The sequence below is a fragment of the Leiobunum rupestre genome, chromosome 1, assembly GCF_980474605.1.
Source record: "Leiobunum rupestre chromosome 1, qqLeiRupe1.1.hap1, whole genome shotgun sequence".
NCBI lineage: Eukaryota > Metazoa > Arthropoda > Arachnida > Opiliones > Sclerosomatidae > Leiobunum > Leiobunum rupestre.
The window spans coordinates 63,637,990-63,660,001 of record NC_143384.1 but is presented as its reverse complement, the minus strand read 5'-3'; the positions used below and the strand labels follow the sequence as shown (position 1 = coordinate 63,660,001).

The 22,012-nt window shown below is 37.2% G+C and overlaps 1 protein-coding gene and 12 non-coding genes across 14 annotated transcripts in view; all 13 read right to left on the bottom strand.

Annotated features, from left to right (window-relative positions):
• Positions 1 to 595: 595 nt before the first annotated feature.
• TRNAK-CUU (transfer RNA lysine (anticodon CUU)) lies at positions 596 to 668 on the bottom strand. Its single transcript has one exon. It is a non-coding gene; the product is annotated as a tRNA-Lys (tRNA).
• Positions 669 to 2,493: 1,825 nt separating this feature from the next.
• Positions 2,494 to 2,566, bottom strand: TRNAK-CUU (transfer RNA lysine (anticodon CUU)). Its single transcript has one exon. It is a non-coding gene; the product is annotated as a tRNA-Lys (tRNA).
• An 876-nt stretch (positions 2,567 to 3,442) lies between these two features.
• TRNAK-CUU (transfer RNA lysine (anticodon CUU)) lies at positions 3,443 to 3,515 on the bottom strand. Its single transcript has one exon. It is a non-coding gene; the product is annotated as a tRNA-Lys (tRNA).
• An 876-nt stretch (positions 3,516 to 4,391) lies between these two features.
• On the bottom strand, positions 4,392 to 4,464 carry TRNAK-CUU (transfer RNA lysine (anticodon CUU)). The gene has a single exon. It is a non-coding gene; the product is annotated as a tRNA-Lys (tRNA).
• An 876-nt stretch (positions 4,465 to 5,340) lies between these two features.
• TRNAK-CUU (transfer RNA lysine (anticodon CUU)) lies at positions 5,341 to 5,413 on the bottom strand. Its single transcript has one exon. It is a non-coding gene; the product is annotated as a tRNA-Lys (tRNA).
• An 876-nt stretch (positions 5,414 to 6,289) lies between these two features.
• TRNAK-CUU (transfer RNA lysine (anticodon CUU)) lies at positions 6,290 to 6,362 on the bottom strand. Its single transcript has one exon. It is a non-coding gene; the product is annotated as a tRNA-Lys (tRNA).
• Positions 6,363 to 7,238: 876 nt separating this feature from the next.
• On the bottom strand, positions 7,239 to 7,311 carry TRNAK-CUU (transfer RNA lysine (anticodon CUU)). Its single transcript has one exon. It is a non-coding gene; the product is annotated as a tRNA-Lys (tRNA).
• An 876-nt stretch (positions 7,312 to 8,187) lies between these two features.
• On the bottom strand, positions 8,188 to 8,260 carry TRNAK-CUU (transfer RNA lysine (anticodon CUU)). The gene has a single exon. It is a non-coding gene; the product is annotated as a tRNA-Lys (tRNA).
• Positions 8,261 to 9,136: 876 nt separating this feature from the next.
• Positions 9,137 to 9,209, bottom strand: TRNAK-CUU (transfer RNA lysine (anticodon CUU)). The gene has a single exon. It is a non-coding gene; the product is annotated as a tRNA-Lys (tRNA).
• Positions 9,210 to 10,085: 876 nt separating this feature from the next.
• TRNAK-CUU (transfer RNA lysine (anticodon CUU)) lies at positions 10,086 to 10,158 on the bottom strand. The gene has a single exon. It is a non-coding gene; the product is annotated as a tRNA-Lys (tRNA).
• Positions 10,159 to 11,034: 876 nt separating this feature from the next.
• TRNAK-CUU (transfer RNA lysine (anticodon CUU)) lies at positions 11,035 to 11,107 on the bottom strand. The gene has a single exon. It is a non-coding gene; the product is annotated as a tRNA-Lys (tRNA).
• Positions 11,108 to 11,983: 876 nt separating this feature from the next.
• Positions 11,984 to 12,056, bottom strand: TRNAK-CUU (transfer RNA lysine (anticodon CUU)). The gene has a single exon. It is a non-coding gene; the product is annotated as a tRNA-Lys (tRNA).
• Positions 12,057 to 13,292: 1,236 nt separating this feature from the next.
• LOC149964411 (death-associated inhibitor of apoptosis 2-like) overlaps positions 13,293 to 22,012 on the bottom strand; it is a 104,861-nt gene continuing 96,141 nt past the window's right edge. The window contains exons 1-2 of one of the 2 annotated variants that reach the window (XR_016480241.1): positions 13,976 to 15,174; positions 13,293 to 13,775 (exon numbers count right to left, since the gene is read on the bottom strand). Coding sequence is in view for 1 of the 2 variants with exons in the window: in XM_090170887.1 (XP_090027013.1) it covers positions 13,391 to 13,768 (378 nt within the window). In the remaining variant the exon portion in view is untranslated. Of the gene's footprint in view, positions 13,776 to 13,975; positions 15,192 to 22,012 lie in introns of those variants that run through there. The other variant, XM_090170887.1, reaches the window with a different exon arrangement.

The window sequence follows — 22,012 nt, the reverse complement described above, 5'->3', positions numbered from 1 at the left end:
AAAGTTTCCACCTTGGCAACTGGCGCTGACTAGGAATTGAGGCGTCCATTAGTTATCCAGCGTCTTGGAAGCATAAATTAGAGGATTTTATGAGGGTGGAGACTCTGACGATCATCGGGCTGTGGAGATATAACTACCGCGTGAATTTTGCCGTCAGTATGGGGCACTCGGAGAGCCCAAACTGAACAAGGTTTTATAACGACGTAAGAACTGGCTAAGGTCTTAATGCAGCACACAAAATTTCCCGTGGGAAACCGTCATTGGTTGGCCTTTAAGTGCGGTTTTAATTATCAGACCACCCAAGAAAGTCAGGTTCGATTCATTTTTTTGAAAACATGAAAAACAGTTTCTATGCAATAGAAAAAAAAATTAAAAGATTTTTATACAACATTTTTTATTTAAATTCCAGTATGGGCAACGAGTAACAACGAAAAGGACTCTGACCATATGTCATTTTAAACAACGCCTGGCGAACAGACGTAAGTAGTTCAATATTTGGATTTGGAAATAAATTACTTCCGCTTTTTTTCAAGGTCACGAATTTATCGCACACCACATCCGTCGAACGTTTCTTAACTTCCCGCAAAAGGTTAAGCACCCGAACTGGGGCTCGAACCCAGGACCGTTAGGTTAAGAGCCTAACGCTCTACCGACTGAGCTACACGGGCGACCCTCTGCGGGCAAAATCGTAACGTCACAACATTCAATAAAACGGACAACGAAATTTAAAAATTTTAGATTTCTTCAAACAGGCTTCCCTCTTAAACTGTGGCTTCAACAGAGGCTCTTTAGGTTAAAACCCTCAAGCTTTACCGACTAAGCTATCCTGGCTCTTCCAGCGCTCATCTTCTTGAAAATTGCGGATTATTTCTTTTTATTCATTTTCGTCTGTTAATATATTAAAAGCCCTTTTTATTCATATGTTAAAAAAGGAACGTCATTATGATTGAAAGTTTCCACCTTGGCAACTGGCGCTGACTAGGAATTGAGGCGTCCATTAGTTATCCAGCGTCTTGGAAGCATAAATTAGAGGATTTTATGAGGGTGGAGACTCTGACGATCATCGGGCTGTGGAGATATAACTACCGCGTGAATTTTGCCGTCAGTATGGGGCACTCGGAGAGCCCAAACTGAACAAGGTTTTATAACGACGTAAGAACTGGCTAAGGTCTTAATGCAGCACACAAAATTTCCCGTGGGAAACCGTCATTGGTTGGCCTTTAAGTGCGGTTTTAATTATCAGACCACCCAAGAAAGTCAGGTTCGATTCATTTTTTTAAAAACATGAAAAACAGTTTCTATGCAATAGAAAAAAAAATTAAAAGATTTTTATACAACATTTTTTATTTAAATTCCAGTATGGGCAACGAGTAACAACGAAAAGGACTCTGACTATATGTCATTTTAAACAACGCCTGGCGAACAGACGTAAGTAGTTCAATATTAAGATTTGGAAATAAATAACTTCCGCTTTTTTTCAAGGTCACGAATTTATCGCAAACCACATCCGTCGAACGTTTCTTAACTTCCCGCAAAAGGTTAAGCACCCGAACTGGGGCTCGAACCCAGGACCGTTAGGTTTAGAGCCTAACGCTCTACCGACTGAGCTACACGGGCGACCCTCTGCGGGCAAAATCGTAACGTCACAACATTCAATAAAACGGACAACGAAATTTAAAAATTTTAGATTTCTTCAAACAGGCTTCCCTCTTAAACTGTGGCTTCAACAGAGGCTCTTTAGGTTAAAACCCTCAAGCTTTACCGACTAAGCTATCCTGGCTCTTCCAGCGCTCATCTTCTTGAAAATTGCGGATTATTTCTTTTTATTCATTTTCGTCTGTTAATATATTAAAAGCCCTTTTTATTCATATGTTAAAAAAGGAACGTCATTATGATTGAAAGTTTCCACCTTGGCAACTGGCGCTGACTAGGAATTGAGGCGTCCATTAGTTATCCAGCGTCTTGGAAGCATAAATTAGAGGATTTTATGAGGGTGGAGACTCTGACGATCATCGGGCTGTGGAGATATAACTACCGCGTGAATTTTGCCGTCAGTATGGGGCACTCGGAGAGCCCAAACTGAACAAGGTTTTATAACGACGTAAGAACTGGCTAAGGTCTTAATGCAGCACACAAAATTTCCCGTGGGAAACCGTCATTGGTTGGCCTTTAAGTGCGGTTTTAATTATCAGACCACCCAAGAAAGTCAGGTTCGATTCATTTTTTTAAAAACATGAAAAACAGTTTCTATGCAATAGAAAAAAAAATTAAAAGATTTTTATACAACATTTTTTATTTAAATTCCAGTATGGGCAACGAGTAACAACGAAAAGGACTCTGACTATATGTCATTTTAAACAACGCCTGGCGAACAGACGTAAGTAGTTCAATATTAAGATTTGGAAATAAATAACTTCCGCTTTTTTTCAAGGTCACGAATTTATCGCAAACCACATCCGTCGAACGTTTCTTAACTTCCCGCAAAAGGTTAAGCACCCGAACTGGGGCTCGAACCCAGGACCGTTAGGTTAAGAGCCTAACGCTCTACCGACTGAGCTACACGGGCGACCCTCTGCGGGCAAAATCGTAACGTCACAACATTCAATAAAACGGACAACGAAATTTAAAAATTTTAGATTTCTTCAAACAGGCTTCCCTCTTAAACTGTGGCTTCAACAGAGGCTCTTTAGGTTAAAACCCTCAAGCTTTACCGACTAAGCTATCCTGGCTTTTCCAGCGCTCATCTTCTTGAAAATTGCGGATTATTTCTTTTTATTCATTTTCTTCTGTTAATATATTAAAAGCCCTTTTTATTCATATGTTAAAAAAGGAACGTCATTATGATTGAAAGTTTCCACCTTGGCAACTGGCGCTGACTAGGAATTGAGGCGTCCATTAGTTATCCAGCGTCTTGGAAGCATAAATTAGAGGATTTTATGAGGGTGGAGACTCTGACGATCATCGGGCTGTGGAGATATAACTACCGCGTGAATTTTGCCGTCAGTATGGGGCACTCGGAGAGCCCAAACTGAACAAGGTTTTATAACGACGTAAGAACTGGCTAAGGTCTTAATGCAGCACACAAAATTTCCCGTGGGAAACCGTCATTGGTTGGCCTTTAAGTGCGGTTTTAATTATCAGACCACCCAAGAAAGTCAGGTTCGATTCATTTTTTTAAAAACATGAAAAACAGTTTCTATGCAATAGAAAAAAAAATTAAAAGATTTTTATACAACATTTTTTATTTAAATTCCAGTATGGGCAACGAGTAACAACGAAAAGGACTCTGACTATATGTCATTTTAAACAACGCCTGGCGAACAGACGTAAGTAGTTCAATATTAAGATTTGGAAATAAATAACTTCCGCTTTTTTTCAAGGTCACGAATTTATCGCAAACCACATCCGTCGAACGTTTCTTAACTTCCCGCAAAAGGTTAAGCACCCGAACTGGGGCTCGAACCCAGGACCGTTAGGTTAAGAGCCTAACGCTCTACCGACTGAGCTACACGGGCGACCCTCTGCGGGCAAAATCGTAACGTCACAACATTCAATAAAACGGACAACGAAATTTAAAAATTTTAGATTTCTTCAAACAGGCTTCCCTCTTAAACTGTGGCTTCAACAGAGGCTCTTTAGGTTAAAACCCTCAAGCTTTACCGACTAAGCTATCCTGGCTTTTCCAGCGCTCATCTTCTTGAAAATTGCGGATTATTTCTTTTTATTCATTTTCTTCTGTTAATATATTAAAAGCCCTTTTTATTCATATGTTAAAAAAGGAACGTCATTATGATTGAAAGTTTCCACCTTGGCAACTGGCGCTGACTAGGAATTGAGGCGTCCATTAGTTATCCAGCGTCTTGGAAGCATAAATTAGAGGATTTTATGAGGGTGGAGACTCTGACGATCATCGGGCTGTGGAGATATAACTACCGCGTGAATTTTGCCGTCAGTATGGGGCACTCGGAGAGCCCAAACTGAACAAGGTTTTATAACGACGTAAGAACTGGCTAAGGTCTTAATGCAGCACACAAAATTTCCCGTGGGAAACCGTCATTGGTTGGCCTTTAAGTGCGGTTTTAATTATCAGACCACCCAAGAAAGTCAGGTTCGATTCATTTTTTTAAAAACATGAAAAACAGTTTCTATGCAATAGAAAAAAAAATTAAAAGATTTTTATACAACATTTTTTATTTAAATTCCAGTATGGGCAACGAGTAACAACGAAAAGGACTCTGACTATATGTCATTTTAAACAACGCCTGGCGAACAGACGTAAGTAGTTCAATATTAAGATTTGGAAATAAATAACTTCCGCTTTTTTTCAAGGTCACGAATTTATCGCAAACCACATCCGTCGAACGTTTCTTAACTTCCCGCAAAAGGTTAAGCACCCGAACTGGGGCTCGAACCCAGGACCGTTAGGTTAAGAGCCTAACGCTCTACCGACTGAGCTACACGGGCGACCCTCTGCGGGCAAAATCGTAACGTCACAACATTCAATAAAACGGACAACGAAATTTAAAAATTTTAGATTTCTTCAAACAGGCTTCCCTCTTAAACTGTGGCTTCAACAGAGGCTCTTTAGGTTAAAACCCTCAAGCTTTACCGACTAAGCTATCCTGGCTCTTCCAGCGCTCATCTTCTTGAAAATTGCGGATTATTTCTTTTTATTCATTTTCTTCTGTTAATATATTAAAAGCCCTTTTTATTCATATGTTAAAAAAGGAACGTCATTATGATTGAAAGTTTCCACCTTGGCAACTGGCGCTGACTAGGAATTGAGGCGTCCATTAGTTATCCAGCGTCTTGGAAGCATAAATTAGAGGATTTTATGAGGGTGGAGACTCTGACGATCATCGGGCTGTGGAGATATAACTACCGCGTGAATTTTGCCGTCAGTATGGGGCACTCGGAGAGCCCAAACTGAACAAGGTTTTATAACGACGTAAGAACTGGCTAAGGTCTTAATGCAGCACACAAAATTTCCCGTGGGAAACCGTCATTGGTTGGCCTTTAAGTGCGGTTTTAATTATCAGACCACCCAAGAAAGTCAGGTTCGATTCATTTTTTTAAAAACATGAAAAACAGTTTCTATGCAATAGAAAAAAAAATTAAAAGATTTTTATACAACATTTTTTATTTAAATTCCAGTATGGGCAACGAGTAACAACGAAAAGGACTCTGACTATATGTCATTTTAAACAACGCCTGGCGAACAGACGTAAGTAGTTCAATATTAAGATTTGGAAATAAATAACTTCCGCTTTTTTTCAAGGTCACGAATTTATCGCAAACCACATCCGTCGAACGTTTCTTAACTTCCCGCAAAAGGTTAAGCACCCGAACTGGGGCTCGAACCCAGGACCGTTAGGTTAAGAGCCTAACGCTCTACCGACTGAGCTACACGGGCGACCCTCTGCGGGCAAAATCGTAACGTCACAACATTCAATAAAACGGACAACGAAATTTAAAAATTTTAGATTTCTTCAAACAGGCTTCCCTCTTAAACTGTGGCTTCAACAGAGGCTCTTTAGGTTAAAACCCTCAAGCTTTACCGACTAAGCTATCCTGGCTCTTCCAGCGCTCATCTTCTTGAAAATTGCGGATTATTTCTTTTTATTCATTTTCTTCTGTTAATATATTAAAAGCCCTTTTTATTCATATGTTAAAAAAGGAACGTCATTATGATTGAAAGTTTCCACCTTGGCAACTGGCGCTGACTAGGAATTGAGGCGTCCATTAGTTATCCAGCGTCTTGGAAGCATAAATTAGAGGATTTTATGAGGGTGGAGACTCTGACGATCATCGGGCTGTGGAGATATAACTACCGCGTGAATTTTGCCGTCAGTATGGGGCACTCGGAGAGCCCAAACTGAACAAGGTTTTATAACGACGTAAGAACTGGCTAAGGTCTTAATGCAGCACACAAAATTTCCCGTGGGAAACCGTCATTGGTTGGCCTTTAAGTGCGGTTTTAATTATCAGACCACCCAAGAAAGTCAGGTTCGATTCATTTTTTTAAAAACATGAAAAACAGTTTCTATGCAATAGAAAAAAAAATTAAAAGATTTTTATACAACATTTTTTATTTAAATTCCAGTATGGGCAACGAGTAACAACGAAAAGGACTCTGACTATATGTCATTTTAAACAACGCCTGGCGAACAGACGTAAGTAGTTCAATATTAAGATTTGGAAATAAATAACTTCCGCTTTTTTTCAAGGTCACGAATTTATCGCAAACCACATCCGTCGAACGTTTCTTAACTTCCCGCAAAAGGTTAAGCACCCGAACTGGGGCTCGAACCCAGGACCGTTAGGTTAAGAGCCTAACGCTCTACCGACTGAGCTACACGGGCGACCCTCTGCGGGCAAAATCGTAACGTCACAACATTCAATAAAACGGACAACGAAATTTAAAAATTTTAGATTTCTTCAAACAGGCTTCCCTCTTAAACTGTGGCTTCAACAGAGGCTCTTTAGGTTAAAACCCTCAAGCTTTACCGACTAAGCTATCCTGGCTCTTCCAGCGCTCATCTTCTTGAAAATTGCGGATTATTTCTTTTTATTCATTTTCGTCTGTTAATATATTAAAAGCCCTTTTTATTCATATGTTAAAAAAGGAACGTCATTATGATTGAAAGTTTCCACCTTGGCAACTGGCGCTGACTAGGAATTGAGGCGTCCATTAGTTATCCAGCGTCTTGGAAGCATAAATTAGAGGATTTTATGAGGGTGGAGACTCTGACGATCATCGGGCTGTGGAGATATAACTACCGCGTGAATTTTGCCGTCAGTATGGGGCACTCGGAGAGCCCAAACTGAACAAGGTTTTATAACGACGTAAGAACTGGCTAAGGTCTTAATGCAGCACACAAAATTTCCCGTGGGAAACCGTCATTGGTTGGCCTTTAAGTGCGGTTTTAATTATCAGACCACCCAAGAAAGTCAGGTTCGATTCATTTTTTTAAAAACATGAAAAACAGTTTCTATGCAATAGAAAAAAAAATTAAAAGATTTTTATACAACATTTTTTATTTAAATTCCAGTATGGGCAACGAGTAACAACGAAAAGGACTTTGACTATATGTCATTTTAAACAACGCCTGGCGAACAGACGTAAGTAGTTCAATATTAAGATTTGGAAATAAATAACTTCCGCTTTTTTTCAAGGTCACGAATTTATCGCAAACCACATCCGTCGAACGTTTCTTAACTTCCCGCAAAAGGTTAAGCACCCGAACTGGGGCTCGAACCCAGGACCGTTAGGTTAAGAGCCTAACGCTCTACCGACTGAGCTACACGGGCGACCCTCTGCGGGCAAAATCGTAACGTCACAACATTCAATAAAACGGACAACGAAATTTAAAAATTTTAGATTTCTTCAAACAGGCTTCCCTCTTAAACTGTGGCTTCAACAGAGGCTCTTTAGGTTAAAACCCTCAAGCTTTACCGACTAAGCTATCCTGGCTCTTCCAGCGCTCATCTTCTTGAAAATTGCGGATTATTTCTTTTTATTCATTTTCGTCTGTTAATATATTAAAAGCCCTTTTTATTCATATGTTAAAAAAGGAACGTCATTATGATTGAAAGTTTCCACCTTGGCAACTGGCGCTGACTAGGAATTGAGGCGTCCATTAGTTATCCAGCGTCTTGGAAGCATAAATTAGAGGATTTTATGAGGGTGGAGACTCTGACGATCATCGGGCTGTGGAGATATAACTACCGCGTGAATTTTGCCGTCAGTATGGGGCACTCGGAGAGCCCAAACTGAACAAGGTTTTATAACGACGTAAGAACTGGCTAAGGTCTTAATGCAGCACACAAAATTTCCCGTGGGAAACCGTCATTGGTTGGCCTTTAAGTGCGGTTTTAATTATCAGACCACCCAAGAAAGTCAGGTTCGATTCATTTTTTTAAAAACATGAAAAACAGTTTCTATGCAATAGAAAAAAAAATTAAAAGATTTTTATACAACATTTTTTATTTAAATTCCAGTATGGGCAACGAGTAACAACGAAAAGGACTCTGACTATATGTCATTTTAAACAACGCCTGGCGAACAGACGTAAGTAGTTCAATATTAAGATTTGGAAATAAATAACTTCCGCTTTTTTTCAAGGTCACGAATTTATCGCAAACCACATCCGTCGAACGTTTCTTAACTTCCCGCAAAAGGTTAAGCACCCGAACTGGGGCTCGAACCCAGGACCGTTAGGTTAAGAGCCTAACGCTCTACCGACTGAGCTACACGGGCGACCCTCTGCGGGCAAAATCGTAACGGCACAACATTCAATAAAACGGACAACGAAATTTAAAAATTTTAGTTTTCTTCAAACAGGCTTCCCTCTTAAACTGTGGCTTCAACAGAGGCTCTTTAGGTTAAAACCCTCAAGCTTTACCGACTAAGCTATCCTGGCTCTTCCAGCGCTCATCTTCTTGAAAATTGCGGATTATTTCTTTTTATTCATTTTCTTCTGTTAATATATTAAAAGCCCTTTTTATTCATATGTTAAAAAAGGAACGTCATTATGATTGAAAGTTTCCACCTTGGCAACTGGCGCTGACTAGGAATTGAGGCGTCCATTAGTTATCCAGCGTCTTGGAAGCATAAATTAGAGGATTTTATGAGGGTGGAGACTCTGACGATCATCGGGCTGTGGAGATATAACTACCGCGTGAATTTTGCCGTCAGTATGGGGCACTCGGAGAGCCCAAACTGAACAAGGTTTTATAACGACGTAAGAACTGGCTAAGGTCTTAATGCAGCACACAAAATTTCCCGTGGGAAACCGTCATTGGTTGGCCTTTAAGTGCGGTTTTAATTATCAGACCACCCAAGAAAGTCAGGTTCGATTCATTTTTTTAAAAACATGAAAAACAGTTTCTATGCAATAGAAAAAAAAATTAAAAGATTTTTATACAACATTTTTTATTTAAATTCCAGTATGGGCAACGAGTAACAACGAAAAGGACTCTGACTATATGTCATTTTAAACAACGCCTGGCGAACAGACGTAAGTAGTTCAATATTAAGATTTGGAAATAAATAACTTCCGCTTTTTTTCAAGGTCACGAATTTATCGCAAACCACATCCGTCGAACGTTTCTTAACTTCCCGCAAAAGGTTAAGCACCCGAACTGGGGCTCGAACCCAGGACCGTTAGGTTAAGAGCCTAACGCTCTACCGACTGAGCTACACGGGCGACCCTCTGCGGGCAAAATCGTAACGGCACAACATTCAATAAAACGGACAACGAAATTTAAAAATTTTAGTTTTCTTCAAACAGGCTTCCCTCTTAAACTGTGGCTTCAACAGAGGCTCTTTAGGTTAAAACCCTCAAGCTTTACCGACTAAGCTATCCTGGCTCTTCCAGCGCTCATCTTCTTGAAAATTGCGGATTATTTCTTTTTATTCATTTTCTTCTGTTAATATATTAAAAGCCCTTTTTATTCATATGTTAAAAAAGGAACGTCATTATGATTGAAAGTTTCCACCTTGGCAACTGGCGCTGACTAGGAATTGAGGCGTCCATTAGTTATCCAGCGTCTTGGAAGCATAAATTAGAGGATTTTATGAGGGTGGAGACTCTGACGATCATCGGGCTGTGGAGATATAACTACCGCGTGAATTTTGCCGTCAGTATGGGGCACTCGGAGAGCCCAAACTGAACAAGGTTTTATAACGACGTAAGAACTGGCTAAGGTCTTAATGCAGCACACAAAATTTCCCGTGGGAAACCGTCATTGGTTGGCCTTTAAGTGCGGTTTTAATTATCAGACCACCCAAGAAAGTCAGGTTCGATTCATTTTTTTAAAAACATGAAAAACAGTTTCTATGCAATAGAAAAAAAAATTAAAAGATTTTTATACAACATTTTTTATTTAAATTCCAGTATGGGCAACGAGTAACAACGAAAAGGACTCTGACTATATGTCATTTTAAACAACGCCTGGCGAACAGACGTAAGTAGTTCAATATTAAGATTTGGAAATAAATAACTTCCGCTTTTTTTCAAGGTCACGAATTTATCGCAAACCACATCCGTCGAACGTTTCTTAACTTCCCGCAAAAGGTTAAGCACCCGAACTGGGGCTCGAACCCAGGACCGTTAGGTTAAGAGCCTAACGCTCTACCGACTGAGCTACACGGGCGACCCTCTGCGGGCAAAATCGTAACGTCACAACATTCAATAAAACGGACAACGAAATTTAAAAATTTTAGATTTCTTCAAACAGGCTTCCCTCTTAAACTGTGGCTTCAACAGAGGCTCTTTAGGTTAAAACCCTCAAGCTTTACCGACTAAGCTATCCTGGCTCTTCCAGCGCTCATCTTCTTGAAAATTGCGGATTATTTCTTTTTATTCATTTTCTTCTGTTAATATATTAAAAGCCCTTTTTATTCATATGTTAAAAAAGGAACGTCATTATGATTGAAAGTTTCCACCTTGGCAACTGGCGCTGACTAGGAATTGAGGCGTCCATTAGTTATCCAGCGTCTTGGAAGCATAAATTAGAGGATTTTATGAGGGTGGAGACTCTGACGATCATCGGGCTGTGGAGATATAACTACCGCGTGAATTTTGCCGTCAGTATGGGGCACTCGGAGAGCCCAAACTGAACAAGGTTTTATAACGACGTAAGAACTGGCTAAGGTCTTAATGCAGCACACAAAATTTCCCGTGGGAAACCGTCATTGGTTGGCCTTTAAGTGCGGTTTTAATTATCAGACCACCCAAGAAAGTCAGGTTCGATTCATTTTTTTAAAAACATGAAAAACAGTTTCTATGCAATAGAAAAAAAAATTAAAAGATTTTTATTCAACATTTTTTATTTAAATTCCAGTATGGGCAACGAGTAACAACGAAAAGGACTCTGACTATATGTCATTTTAAACAACGCCTGGCGAACAGACGTAAGTAGTTCAATATTAAGATTTGGAAATAAATAACTTCCGCTTTTTTTCAAGGTCACGAATTTATCGCAAACCACATCCGTCGAACGTTTCTTAACTTCCCGCAAAAGGTTAAGCACCCGAACTGGGGCTCGAACCCAGGACCGTTAGGTTAAGAGCCTAACGCTCTACCGACTGAGCTACACGGGCGACCCTCTGCGGGCAAAATCGTAACGTCACAACATTCAATAAAACGGACAACGAAATTTAAAAATTTTAGATTTCTTCAAACAGGCTTCCCTCTTAAACTGTGGCTTCAACAGAGGCTCTTTAGGTTAAAACCCTCAAGCTTTACCGACTAAGCTATCCTGGCTCTTCCAGCGCTCATCTTCTTGAAAATTGCGGATTATTTCTTTTTATTCATTTTCTTCTGTTAATATATTAAAAGCCCTTTTTATTCATATGTTAAAAAAGGAACGTCATTATGATTGAAAGTTTCCACCTTGGCAACTGGCGCTGACTAGGAATTGAGGCGTCCATTAGTTATCCAGCGTCTTGGAAGCATAAATTAGAGGATTTTATGAGGGTGGAGACTCTGACGATCATCGGGCTGTGGAGATATAACTACCGCGTGAATTTTGCCGTCAGTATGGGGCACTCGGAGAGCCCAAACTGAACAAGGTTTTATAACGACGTAAGAACTGGCTAAGGTCTTAATGCAGCACACAAAATTTCCCGTGGGAAACCGTCATTGGTTGGCCTTTAAGTGCGGTTTTAATTATCAGACCACCCAAGAAAGTCAGGTTCGATTCATTTTTTTAAAAACATGAAAAACAGTTTCTATGCAATAGAAAAAAAAATTAAAAGATTTTTATACAACATTTTTTATTTAAATTCCAGTATGGGCAACGAGTAACAACGAAAAGGACTCTGACTATATGTCATTTTAAACAACGCCTGGCGAACAGACGTAAGTAGTTCAATATTAAGATTTGGAAATAAATAACTTCCGCTTTTTTTCAAGGTCACGAATTTATCGCAAACCACATCCGTCGAACGTTTCTTAACTTCCCGCAAAAGGTTAAGCACCCGAACTGGGGCTCGAACCCAGGACCGTTAGGTTAAGAGCCTAACGCTCTACCGACTGAGCTACACGGGCGACCCTCTGCGGGCAAAATCGTAACGGCACAACATTCAATAAAACGGACAACGAAATTTAAAAATTTTAGTTTTCTTCAAACAGGCTTCCCTCTTAAACTGTGGCTTCAACAGAGGCTCTTTAGGTTAAAACCCTCAAGCTTTACCGACTAAGCTATCCTGGCTCTTCCAGCGCTCATCTTCTTGAAAATTGCGGATTATTTCTTTTTATTCATTTTCTTCTGTTAATATATTAAAAGCCCTTTTTATTCATATGTTAAAAAAGGAACGTCATTATGATTGAAAGTTTCCACCTTGGCAACTGGCGCTGACTAGGAATTGAGGCGTCCATTAGTTATCCAGCGTCTTGGAAGCATAAATTAGAGAGAGAAGGGATGTCCTTCTGGTGAATGAGAATTTCATTCTCAATCACCGGAAGGACACAAAGAGCTTGGCTCCCGCCGTTCACCCGCGCCTATCCCGTTCCTCCCCCACCCGCGCCTCTCTCTCTCTCAATCACCAGAATTTCCAATCACCAGAATTTCTAATCACCAGAATTTCTAATCATCAGATTGCCGCAGCAGTTTTATCTCTCCGAAATAATTAATGTACCCAAAATTGGACAGCCAGTTTATTATTCTTTTTAGGGGAATCTCTATGGGAGTTTAACATTACAATAAAGCTAAAAGGTCCAGTTTGGGGTACATTTGGTCCGAAATGGGGTACATAGGGCCGAAAATGGTGACTTTGGTCGTTTTTGGGGTACATTTGGTCCATTTTGGTCCATTTTTGGGTACATCCCTGCTTTCCCCCATCCCCATTCACTGGATACTTTATCTCTCGTTCACCAGCTCCTTTTCCCCATTGCTATCCCCATTCACTGGATACTTTATCTCTCTCTCTCGTTTACCAGCTCCTTTTCCCCATTGCTATCCCCATTCACTGGATACTTTATCTCTCTCTCTCGATCACCCGCTCCTTTCCCCCATTGCGTTCCTCCCTTAATCACCAGAATTTATAATCACTAGATTATCTCTCCCGTTCACCAGCTGCTTTCCCCCCATCCCCATTCTCCAAAATTAGTTTTTGCTCGTGCAGATATCTGGAGATTAGATTTTTACCCGTTTGCTTATCGCTTCCGAACTCCATAATTTCTAATCTCTAGGTAATAAAAACAAGTTATTTACATTTAATTTTTTATTTTAGAACTTTGTTTACATGTTAGTAGGTACTATCAGATATTCCATTAGATGGTTATCTTGTACATTACTCAATTAAAACAAATTAAAGTAGTTAAGTTTACAGGCATTTAAATGGGGTGAAACGATCTCCTGCAACTTAATTTAATTAAAAGTTCTAACTCACGTATTTGTAGTGTTTAGCAGCAGTATCGTCTGACATACAGTCACAAACGTCTTCTTCAGGTACAGGTGAGATGTATTTGTCAGTGACCGTAGTTGCTTTTGGCGTCGGGGGAATGTCCCATTCTAGCGAAAGGTACTTTTTTTCCGATGGTGAATTATCCCTAGCCGGACAGTTTGGAAAGAATCTAGCGTGTTCAAGTTCTGGTACGTCTCCTGATTCCCATCCTTCTAATACGCCATGGCACTTGTAACATCGTACTTCATCGCCCCGCTGAATATAGTAGAATCCAGCCTTCGCTAGTTGTTCCTTAGTAACGTGCGGATTTTTCCAGTGACGAAACGTTTCAAGTCGATACACTTCAATATCCATAGCTGATCTAGACCAAATACGTTCTATAGTTTCAAATGATACATTCTCTAAGCCTACATTTACCCATAAGTCTACTAAACCTAATTTTATCAATATGGTTAAATTTCTACGCTAAAATTCTCAATATAAACGCTTTTTTCAATATGCAAATTGTTTTAAATATGTCTAAAAATATAGTCTATTTCAAAGAAAAAAATAGTTACTTACTTTATGGGTAGAAATCCTTTGTCGAGCTGTAGAAAAGACAGCGATCCGTCAGCAGGTCTTTACTCGTCAATGCACCGTAGATAAATGACGCATGGAAGATTAATTTATTCCTATCTTGTTGAGAATAATTCATCACGTGATCTAAACTTCAAATAACCCTCAAATTCTATTGGCTGTCTCTCTCTGACAGTTTAAACTGCCTCTAATGATTGACGGCACATATTAACCCACTTGAGTATTTGGAAAAAACCCTTTGCTACTCAAAGGAGAGTTTTGGAAATACCACGTTGACGATATCAAAATCGAGCTCTCACTAGAAAATGTTTTGACGTCACCCAGATGAGATCCTATTGAACGAGATATTTCCGAACTAATAATTATCACGTGATCAAATCTGCAACTAATGATACTCATTGACGTCACATAATTTTACCCACTTGAAAAAAAAAACCCATTGTAGATTCCTCTCGGGAGCTTTTGATGGAATCATATCCTAGAAAACAATACAATTAATAGAAATTTACATTAAATTAGTATACTATTAATACCATTTTGCGAACTACAGTGAAAAAAGTTACAATTTTACGGTAGAAACGTTTTCAATAACTTAATTGTCTAAAATGTATACTCTACAACAAAAACAAAATAGTAAATTACTTTCTACGCTAATCTTGGCCTAAAAAAAAAAAGCAAAATACTAAAATTCATTTTTAACTCTAATTCAGATTCCTACCTGGTAAGCCTAAATTTAATATACTAAGTATAATATGCCTTAAAGTTCAAATACTGTCTAATACAATAAATATTCATGAAAAATTCTTACTTTGTATGTACAATGAACGCTCCAAAAGGCTGAAAATGTAACATGGGACAAGACAGAATTTCTACCCAAACCTTTCCGATTGTATCGTCAAATAAAACAAAGATCTCGCTAAGTCAAAGTTCAGCTATCTTATCAATGGTACGAGCGCACGCGCTCGGAAAAATGAACGAGTCACGTGAGAATCGGTACGTCACGAGCCCCTATGCATAAATGTTAGGGCGTCTTACTACCATTAGATCTAATCGCACTAGCACATTCTCGAAAAATAAACCAGTTCTTGGGAATAAGAGACGGTTTTTTTATCAAAGATAAACCAATTTATAGTTTATTGTATGAAAATATTAATTAATTCGGAAATATATTCGATGCTTACTGTTTTTTTATAATAATACGCTGAAATACATTTTCCAATACGTAAAAAATTAAAGCTAGACCTAAAAAACCTGTAAAGTGTAAATAGTTAAGACTATTTTTTATCAAAGTAAGCCAAGTTTAAAGCTTATTGTCATTGGTTCCATAACAAAAACCACATTGTAACGTGATAATGGCTGCTCACTAATCCCAATTCCATGTGAAACTCTTTCAGTTTCTTTAAGTTCCTTTTGAGTTACAAAATAGGGTTTTAGAAATAGATTTTTCCTATTTCATTAAATATAAGTATTAAAATTAGAATTGCTTCATTAAATTATGCATTTGTACTGTAGTACTGTACTGTACACAATACCTGCATTTGAAATTGTATAACATAAAAACACAGTTTTTTAAAAAAATATATCAAGGTTTTCAATTCAGTTAAAGGTTCCATAACAAAAACCACATTCGGATCAAAATAAATTTATTTATTTATTTTATTTTTATACAGATTTTTTTTCATTTTTTTTGCCTTAATTTCAATTTTGGGAGTCGGTACCCGTTTCACCGAAGATGAAGATGCTTCGTTTTATTCAGCGTAGGGTAAATCGCCGTGTAAAAAAACATCTAGCATTGCATTAACTTTTTCCTCGTCCTCGTCCGAGACCCCTACAATACGTCTCTCGATCTATAAAGTAAAGAAATCAAAATAATAAGCTAAACGATAATCCATACCTTCTATTCACTAGTTCAATTTATCACTGTCTCATATATCCACTATCGTACATACATACATACATACACTAACTTACTAACGCTTTAGTCTCCGCAAGTTTTTATGTTGTATAATCAAAGTTTTGAATTGAATAATAATAATAATAATAATAATAATTAGATCAAAACAAATTTCAAGCTTACGTTAATGTATTCCCTTGAGTGAGGGCCCAATCTTTGAAAAATCTTATCAATGACGACATGGGTAGCTAGATGGACGTCGATGTAACCTTCGTCCTCTTGCAGGTTCAATTCACGTAAATACCAGTTTTTATATTTTCTTAACATTATTTCTAACGTTCTAAACGAAAATTGTTTTTCGGTTGGCATATCAGGCTTAAAAGAAAACCTAAGAACAGCTTTAGTTACACGCATATCCACGTTATTTTCCATAGCTAATATTTAGCCCTTAAACTTGCTCGTAATTACGAAGAATGTAAAAATGTAGATTGCTCGCTCCTATATTTATGCCAAATCAGAAATCACTTGAAATAATAACTTCATTTGGTACTTAAAAACGGTGAGAGGTGGGAGGAGGGGTTTGGTAATTTATAAATTTTTATAATCAAATGTACCATAGCAAAAGTATATAAATAATACAAGAAGTGCACTAATTATTATTTTCGCTCGCCAGGTAATTTCGTTTGATTTCCGTTTCGCACGGACGCAGATAACATGGTAACGCGACTACAGCTAACCGATAAAACTAATTAATAAAATATTGTCAACCATTTGATATTAGAAATGTTAAAATAAAACTTTTACAGATAAATCTAATTTATAAAATATTGCCAATTGAGGGTTTGCAAGTTAGTTTGATTATAGGTTTTGTACCATCGTCTGCTTCGTAAACTTTAGGGATGCGTTGGGAGGGCTCAAATTAAGCTAAGGGGATACACTTCTTGTTTAATTTATATACTTCTAACCATATTAAAGTATCAATTTTAATTAAAGGAATTCAACTTAAGTGTTGTTTTGCTATCTGAAATTCGAAAACAAAGAAGGTAGTACAGGGGTACTTAAGTTGATTTTAATATTTTTTTAGAAATAACTTAAGTATACAGCGAAATAATCATTAGTGGTATCTAATTTTTTTAAGTGCCCCACATACTTCTCATCTCGTATAAAAGGGGGTCATTTTTGTACTATAAAACCATTCCATTCCTGAAATCCGCTACAGGAAAATCTGCAAAGGGATAAAAAACAATATATATAGCTTAAATCAAATAAATAAATAAATAAATATATTCTTTATGGATTATAAGTTCGCGAAAGGTGTGTATTATATTTAATTTCTTACATTTCGTATCATTATTTAATGATTTTTTATTTTTAAAAAAGTATGTCTTACTCTGAAGTCACACTCTGGTTTTGGAGTTACAGCTTCAATTTTTGATGGTGCCCCAGCCGTGTACTTAACAAACGGTGTCAATAGTATCGTTGTCTCAATTCAATCTTGGGATTGTCTTACTGAAAAATGGTCCTATGTCATTGACGCTCTGGGGTCACAAACAGGAATACGAATTACTCTACCAACGCCTACTATTGAGCAGTATTCGGATTGCTGTTACAACCATTACTTTCGCGTAACGTCAACAGGCGGAGAGTTTAATTGGATTCTGCAACCATTTAGTCAAAAGTATTTGCTAGATGAAATGTGTTTAACTGGGAGTTTGACGCTTAGCGTACCCCAGGTAATTGCGTTCGATCAGTGTAAACCCAGAATTGATGAGCAACTTTCCGTACTTCGGCAAAATCAATCATCCATCACCACAATGTATGAAGTTCTCGAACAAAAATTCAGAACTTTCTATAGTGTTTTCAAACCTTTGGAGAGGAGAGAGAATCCCTGTGGCTTTTTAGAACTATACAGTGGATTCCGTCTCTCAAACGACTATTCTAAGCCTTTGGAAAACCTCTTTTTAGAAAAATTCTGTGGGAATTGCCCCTTTGAAATATATTCTCTAATGAATTATTGTTTGAACGATATAAAACATTTACAATTACTGTTGGGAGACATACTGTAATTTTCTAAACAATAAACAAAAATACGAACCATTTTCATGTTTTATTATTATTAGGAATATGGATGAAAAAAAACACACATTAAATATTTATTTCAAATATCTGTAGAACCGAAGCCTCTCGAACCTCTTTCTGTATCTTCTTCAATTTGCTAATACAAACCAAAACAGGAAAATTGAAATAATAATAATAATTTTGGAGGGTGGAACATATCAATTTAACTCACAAGGCATTCCATAGGAACTGGCATCGAAATACATTCGCAGATAAGTTGAGCTATTCGATCGCCTCTGAAAATTTTAAATGCGTTTTTCCCGTGATTAATCAAGACAACCCCTATTGTACCAGTGTAATCTTTATCTATCACACCTGCTAAAACATCAATACCATGTTTTACGGAAAGACCCGAACGAGGGGCTAGAAATAAATAAATAAAAATAAAACATGGTATTCGTTAAATAAATATATATATATATATATAATATTACCAATACGGCCGTAGCAGAAATCAGGTATAACTACACTTAAATCAGTATTTATTAGCTCTCTTGCCATGGGGGCTACAACATAGTTATATGCACTACATAAATCAAGACCTGCAGAGCCAGGTGTTTCTCGAGTAGGTGCGCATGCATATTTCGTTAATCTTACGAATTTCAGAATTTGCTGAGGAATTTCCATTATGGATAAATATTAAAGACAAATATTAAAGACAAATATTAAAAAAATATTCTAACGAGTAAAGAAGTTTCAAACACAAATGACAAGTTTTACGAAAAAATTCCTTTTATAGCGTTTAACTCGATTTAAAATTCTTTAGATACGCTACTTAAGATAATCTATGAAGTATTCTTGTAAACAGATCTTGTTATAGTGAAGATTAGTTGATTAAGCTAAGCAATTTACGAGCGACGTCCTAGCGTACTTGTAATTAAGAAAGTAAGTACTTAGTTTTTACGATTTTGCTTAAAACTATGATTTTAAATCGATAAAGTGAAACACGTAAAGTGTCCCTGACCAAAATTGTTTCGCAAACATCTGTACCGTTTAATAAGATACGAGTATGATAACGATTTCTAGAACCCTTTAAATTTTTAATTACTTATTTTTGGGTTGACTACCAATTTGGAGGACTACTGTTTTGATTTTGATATAACTAAATTTGATTGGTTTTCGAAAAGTTATTGAAGTTTAGTAAATTATATCCTTCGCATACTTAAATTAAGCCTTTCCACAATCAATGTAATTTAAATAAAGTTATTGAAAGATTGAAGCATTTTTTTTTTGTATACTTAGATGGAATCATATATTACCTACTTTATCAAGTCAAAGTTTAGTAAATTATACCCAGGATATAAGTTATCATGTTGACTTATAACCCTAACTTAATAATTTAAGCAATTCTTTTCTCTCTCTCTCTTAAAGAAATCTTATTGTAATAAGCTTAAAAATTTAGGAATAAACTTATATTATAGGATGAAGAAAAGTCAATAGACATTTATTTGTAAATTATTCGCAATTTTATTTATTTATTTATTTATAAAACGAACTACAGTTCGGTCTCTGGGAGGCTTAGGGTAATGACAGCATCCCATGAAATCGAACGCTGAGCACTCCTCCTGTCGACGGCTTCTCTTCGACCCTCTTCTTCCACAGTACGTACAGCGGAGATGGGGCGGGAACTCCTTTATAAGATGCCCGGGGATGTGTTTGGTATAGACATTACCATGTCGAAAAATTACTCCCATTTGATAATGCGCGCACTCTCGACCCCAGCAAAAGAAGAGTGCTCCACCTCTTACAGCCAATTCTTCCGTACATTCGCCGCAGTGAAAGCAAATCATAGATTCGGTTGTCGTACCGACGTACTCATTTCCCGAGGCCAAAGTTATGGAAATAGGATCCATTACTATAAAATTAGTAAGAATGAATGATTGAATATAATATATATACAAAGTTTAGAATTTACAATTGACGTATATCTACGTACTTAGTCCCTCGAGCCGATTCCGAACGAATTGGCTGTTTTCTTAATACTATCTCTCAATTTTTCTGTTTACCCTTTTTATACTCGAAAAAAACAATTTACAACTGACATCATAATTATAAACTGGGGGCGGGGGTAGAAGAGAAAACTTTTCGAAAACCAATCAAATTTAGTTATATCAAAATCAAAACAGTAGTCCTCCAAATTGGTAGTCAACCCAAAAATAAGTAATTAAAAATTTAAAGGGCTCTAGAAATCGTTATCATACTCGTATCTTATTAAACGGTACAGATGTTTGCGAAACAATTTTGGTCAGGGACACTTTACGTGTTTCACTTTATCGATTTAAAATCATAGTTTTAAACAAAATCGTAAAAACTAAGTACTTACTTTCTTAATTACAAGTACGCTAGAATCCGCCTGTCGACGTTACGCGAAAGTAATGGTTGTAACAGCAATCCGAATACTGCTCAATAGTAGGCGTTGGTAGAGTAATTCGTATTCCTGTTTGTGACCCCAGAGCGTCAATGACATAGGACCATTTTTCAGTAAGACAATCCCAAGATTGAATTGAGACAACGATACTATTGACACCGTTTGTTAAGTACACGGCTGGGGCACCATCAGTCTCTTAAAGAAATCTTATTGTAATAAGCTTAAAAATTTAGGAATAAACTTATATTATAGGATGAAGAAAAGTCAATAGACATTTATTTGTAAATTATTCGCAATTTTATTTATTTATTTATTTATAAAACGAACTACAGTTCGGTCTCTGGGAGGCTTAGGGTAATGACAGCATCCCATGAAATCGAACGCTGAGCACTCCTCCTGTCGACGGCTTCTCTTCGACCCTCTTCTTCCACAGTACGTACAGCGGAGATGGGGCGGGAACTCCTTTATAAGATGCCCGGGGATGTGTTTGGTATAGACATTACCATGTCGAAAAATTACACCCATTTGATAATGCGCGCACTCTCGACCCCAGCAAAAGAAGAGTGCTCCACCTCTTACAGCCAATTCTTCCGTACATTCGCCGCAGTGAAAGCAAATCATAGATTCGGTTGTCGTACCGACGTACTCATTTCCCGAGGCCAAAGTTATGGAAATAGGATCCATTACTATAAAATTAGTAAGAATGAATGATTGAATATAATATATATACAAAGTTTAGAATTTGCAATTGACGTATATCTACGTACTTAGTCCCTCGAGCCGATTCCGAAACAATTCGAATTGGCTGTTTTCTTAATACTATATCTCAATTTTTCTGTTTACCCTTTTTATACTCGAAAAAAACAATTTACAACTGACATCATAATTATAAACTGGGGGCGGGGGTAGAAGAGAAAACTTTTCGAAAACCAATCAAATTTAGTTATATCAAAATCAAAAGAGTAGTCCTCCAAATTGGTAGTCAACCCAAAAATAAGTAATTAAAAATTTAAACTATATTCAAATTTTCCTAATGAATCATTATTGAACATAGGGCTCTAGAAATCGTCATCATACTCGTATTTTATTAAACGGTACAGATGTTTGTGAAACAATTTTGGTCAGGGACACTTTACGTGTTTCACTTTATCGATTTAAAATCATAGTTTTAAGCAAAATCGTAAAACTAAGTACTTACTTTCTTAATTACAAGTACGCTAGGACGTCGCTCGTAAATTGCTTAGCTTAATCAACTTATCTTCACTATTAAATAATGATACGAAATGTAAGAAATTAAATATAATACACACCTTTCGCGAACTTATAATCCATAAAGAATATATTTATTTATTTATTTATTTGATTTAAGCTATATATATTGTTTTTTATCCCTTTGCAGATTTTCCTGTAGCGGATTTCAGGAATGGAATGGTTTTATAGTACAAAAATGACCCCCTTTTATACGAGATGAGAAGTATGTGGGGCACTTAAAAAAATTAGATACCACTAATGATTATTTCGCTGTATACTTAAGTTATTTCTAAAAAAATATTAAAATCAACTTAAGTACCCCTGTACTACCTTCTTTGTTTTCGAATTTCAGATAGCAAAACAACACTTAAGTTGAATTCCTTTAATTAAA